The sequence below is a fragment of the Wolffia australiana genome, chromosome 16 (genome assembly GCF_029677425.1).
Source record: "Wolffia australiana isolate 7733 chromosome 16, ASM2967742v1".
NCBI lineage: Eukaryota > Viridiplantae > Streptophyta > Magnoliopsida > Alismatales > Araceae > Wolffia > Wolffia australiana.
The window spans coordinates 3,943,165-3,947,425 of NC_135850.1; the positions used below are offsets into that span (position 1 = coordinate 3,943,165).

Genomic DNA, 4,261 nt, shown 5'->3' on the forward strand with positions numbered 1-4,261 from the left:
GAAGGAAGACGAAATACGATGGGAAGGAACAACGTTCCAGTCAGTCATCCGTCAGTAAGTGACTAAACGGATTGGACAGACGAAAGACAGTTGAAAACCTAGAGTAAATCACCTGCACCAGAAAGGAGACAACATGTAGCAGAACAGAAGGCAGGTAGTCATTCAAGACGGATAACTGAGTCTGTAAGTAACAAATCGTCATCCGTCATAGAGCCTCACTATAAGTGGCTGGGGACTTTAAACATGGGGTTCGTCCCGTTCAATCCGTCTCGTCCCGTCACGTCCCGTTCGACTGGTTGTTTCGCCCTAATTGAGCTTCGTTTTTGGCGTTGAGGCAGAGAAGAGTGCGTAGTTGTGCCTCTCTGCGAGCGCTGCGGGGACGATGGGGAAGAAGGCGAAGACGTCGCGGAAGGGGAAGAAGGCGTGGAGAGCGAACATATCTACAGACGACATCGAAGAGTACTTCGAGAAGGCCACCAAGGATGCCCGCAGCGGCGGCAACCTCGCCTCCGTCCCCAGCGAGTCCCTCTTTTACCACGATAAGGCATCGAAAGGTATTCATTTTAATTTTTCCGCGTTGAGTTTCATTCTCGTTGAAATTCGATGGATTATTGTTTTTCTGGGTTTACTCTCCGTGATGTGATTGGAATTGCAATTTGTTGGTTGCATGCTTACATTCCATCACGTGTTCGCGTGAGTTTCCGAGGGTGATGGTTGAATTTTCGGCGATATAACCTGTAAATGCTGTGGAAGCGTCTGCCTGGTTTTTCTCGCCTATCAAATCTTTGTCTTTGAAAAGGCTCATCTATGAATTAACTGAATTTACCCGGAATTAGTTCCGATGTCGAACTTGGTCCAGTTAGCCGATCAGCGCTATCTTATAAGCTGGAAATACGTTTAATTAGTTGGTCAGTCAGTGAGCATAGAAATCTTCGTTTCTTTTCTCTTGAAAAAGAAAGATTTTGCACGAAAGTCTCAGTAGACGACATTTGACAGTTTCTATCTTTTTTGCTTTTCGTTTTTACATATTTTGGGGCCTTACACGATCTTATGGCCGTCATTTATGGTCTCGTTACCATTTTTTGGTTTCAGATATTCCAATCAAAAAAAAAATTGAAAAGAACAGGGAGAAAGTCCTCCGGTATGAAAGTATTTTGCTAGGTAATCCATTTGTGCAGCCAGTGCCGTCGTCAAAGTTAAAGAAGCGTGAGAAAAAAATATTGCCAATTTCGGGTTCGCGGAAGGTGCGGCTTTAATCTGTGGCAATTCTTTGAGCATGATATCTTGTTTGGTTAATCTTATCGAGTGTGCGTTCATTTCCTTACAGGAAGGGTATAACTCTGCTTTCGGACTGACTGACTTATGGAGTGAAGAAGGTATTCCATCTTTCCTAGCTGTTTTTTGGGAGATTTCACATTCTTTAGATGACCTTTGTATCTCTGATACTGCAGAGAAAGAGAACAAGCAAGCAAAGAAGGTAAAACCTAGAAACTTAACTAAAATAACTCCCGTCTTCTTGTTATTTTTAAGGAGTTTTTCTATTTTTAGGGCTCGGTCTATTGTATAGATTTTTTTAAGGAATTCCGTTGTGGTTGTACGTTGATTCTCGAACCGGTGATAGACTGGCCTGATTTTTCTGAAAATTGAAGAGCGATGCACTTTGCAGAAATCAGGAGCTTCACTCATCCCTGCAGTTGAAGTAGAACCTCCTGGATGCTCTTTCAATCCCTCTTTCGAAGCTCATCAGGTATTAGTTCCCTTCATCTCCGAGAAAACTCTTTTTTAATCACGAATATTCATTCATGTTGTTCGTCTAATTATAGGATGCTTTAGCAGAAGCTGTTGCTGTGGAGATGAAGAAAATCTACCAAGTTGAGTTAGGACCGCAACCGGTACCACTTACGGTTTACGGGGAAGCGGTTGACGAGGACGAAGTAAGTCTTGCTCAATTAATAGGTCCAAATATTCGGACAGTAAATTCGTTTTAAAAAATCGGATTTTGAAAATTAAATTATCTTTAATCTGACTTTGGATCAGCCTTCTGGCAGAAAATTGACTGTGTGGTTTCCTTTTTAGAAATATTTTCTGGATGCATCTGATGGGGAGGATGACCCAGAGGATGAAGCTGAAGGCAATGTTGATGGTGGCGATGCTTTAGTCAGGTCCGGATTCTTTACACCCGAGTCTTCGTTATTTAGAGAAAATATGTTTGGTGACGTGATTGACTTTTACTGATAATCGATGATAACGTTTGGTGAGTGGATACCCAATTGACTCTAGGAAATGGATTACCCATTTATTCACAATTCTAAAAGGACGCTTGAAAATTTTCAAGAAAAAATATGGACCGAATGTAGTTCTCCATTATCTTCCCTTGTTTGTTTACGTCTAAATTTTAGGTTCTCTTCTGGTTGAAGAACTCCATATTTTGTCTTCCGTATTTTAAAAATACTTTTCATCGTGTTTTCTCAAATGATTTATTCTTATGGATAGAGCCTTTTCTCACTGGTACATGCCTTTGGCAGAACGGCCAAGACTAAGCGAGTCACCCGAACCGAACTGAACCGGAGATCAAGGAGAAAACTGCAATTGAGAGCAGAAGCAGAGGCCAAGAAGCGTGCCCTTGTGTCAAAGGAAATCGATAGGTTGATATTCTGACCTTTCTTTATCAATATCATGACGATCAATCTTATGTTATGAGTTAATCGCTTTTTTATGATAGCTTACCGGGCATCGTAAAAGAAATTGCACAAGAAGATGAAGAGAAGCGCAGAAGACATATCAGACGGGTCACTGCTAAGCGTGAGAGGCTCAGATCTCTCCCAACTCGCCTGGGAAAGCACAAGTAATTGCACAATTACTTGATTTTTTATTCTATTATTTAATTTTCAATCGTTTTATCAAATAATCCTTGATCATATAATAGTCGTGTCTACTTAATGAACACATCGGGCAGGACACCAATTTTGTGTGATCTCCCTGGTTTTTTCTTCCACAAAGAAATTAGGTAATATACTTTAGTTGAGAATGCATCATTGACTCTGCTGTATCTCCCCTTTCTATTGCAGATTCCAACCTGCTCCAATGCAGGTTCAGCTGTCAGAGGACATCTCTGGGTCATTGCGGAAGCTCAAGGTATTTAAAATTATTTTAAATATCTGGAACTTCAAATTATTTATAGAAGATGTTTGCCATCTATGCAGGGATGCTATAATCTCGCAAGGGACCGATTCAAGAGCCTTGAGAAACGAGGCCTAGTGGTGCCAAGGGCTGGATTTTCAAGGTTTATTTTAGACTGAATTTTTTTTTTCGGGGGCCATTCATTTATCATCTGTTCATGGCAACGTTGTTCATGATTCATGTGCAGGAACTGACGCTCTGTTGACAACATCTTCGTGAGAGTTAGAGAGTGCTTTGTCTCCAGTAACTACAAAGTATGGATGATTTGTGCTACCTCGCTATGATTTATGCACGATTTCTAGTTTAAGGCATTCATCGGTTTCATTCTTTATGTTTGTTAGTTTTAGAGCCGACGATCTTGATTAACTGTTCTCTAGGTTAGTATATTTTGTTCTCTAATTTAGTCTGTGTCTTATGGAATTGTTTGTAACAAACAAAACAACGAAAGCCACATATTTCCCTTGATCTTGAAAAAATTACACTCATTCTGCCTTCTTAAATGTGGAAAATAACCTTGAATGCTCGTCCATTTATGGTTCAGAAGTTGCCAGAGCCAAAGAATTGTTTAAGACATTTATGTTAGAAGTACAAAAACAAGAACATACAGCCAAGGAGTTTTCAAAACTCCGTCTGTGGAAATTTCTGGACAGAGGGAGTTATTAGGTGGAAAAGAGACAAGTCTTAACCTTGAATTCTGATAAAATGGTAATCTGATGTAATGAGGTAGATCATATTTGAGTTGTGCAAAATTATCTTAATTAACACATCCCCTACATATGGAGCTAAATTTATCTTCCTGATTTTCTTTAGTCCTTTCCATCCAATGATCTTTATATAATCTGATATGTTCCCGTGTAGGGGTGTATCGATAGCCAAATATAACCAAACAATTAAATGGTGAACGCATTCCAATGTCAATAACAGAGCAGGAGGAAGAGGATAATAGAAAAGGTTCCCGGGGTAGAGAGGAGAGAAACAGGAATGGTTGCGGAGTAGCTGCAGGCATGACTGGAGGGAGAGCGCATCGACCTACAAACCATGAGGGAGAGTGAGGTCAGGGAGAGGGAGTGAGAGGTCGAGA

General features: G+C 40.6%; 1 protein-coding gene across 1 annotated transcript; it reads left to right on the forward strand.

Moving 5' to 3' along the window:
* The first annotated feature begins 327 nt into the window (after positions 1–327).
* LOC144713857 (Nop53 protein) lies at positions 328–3,507 on the forward strand. Its single transcript, XM_078588573.1, has 12 exons — positions 328–554; positions 1,093–1,244; positions 1,328–1,376; positions 1,452–1,477; positions 1,667–1,747; positions 1,824–1,934; positions 2,077–2,162; positions 2,526–2,645; positions 2,723–2,845; positions 3,069–3,135; positions 3,204–3,283; positions 3,368–3,507. The coding sequence occupies exons 1-12, from the start codon at positions 383–385 to the stop codon at positions 3,372–3,374; spliced, it is 1,074 nt and encodes a 357-aa protein (XP_078444699.1). The 5' UTR covers positions 328–382; the 3' UTR covers positions 3,375–3,507.
* Positions 3,508–4,261: the final 754 nt, after the last annotated feature.

Coding starts and splice junctions, on each gene's coding strand:
- LOC144713857 (XM_078588573.1), top strand. CDS start 383: ATGGGGAAGAAGGCGAAGACGTCGCGGAAGGGGAAGAAGGCGTGGAGA. Junction 1,245..1,327: donor CAATTTCGGGTTCGCGGAAG/GTGCGGCTTTAA, acceptor ATTTCCTTACAG/GAAGGGTATAACTCTGCTTT. Junction 1,935..2,076: donor AAGCGGTTGACGAGGACGAA/GTAAGTCTTGCT, acceptor TTTCCTTTTTAG/AAATATTTTCTGGATGCATC.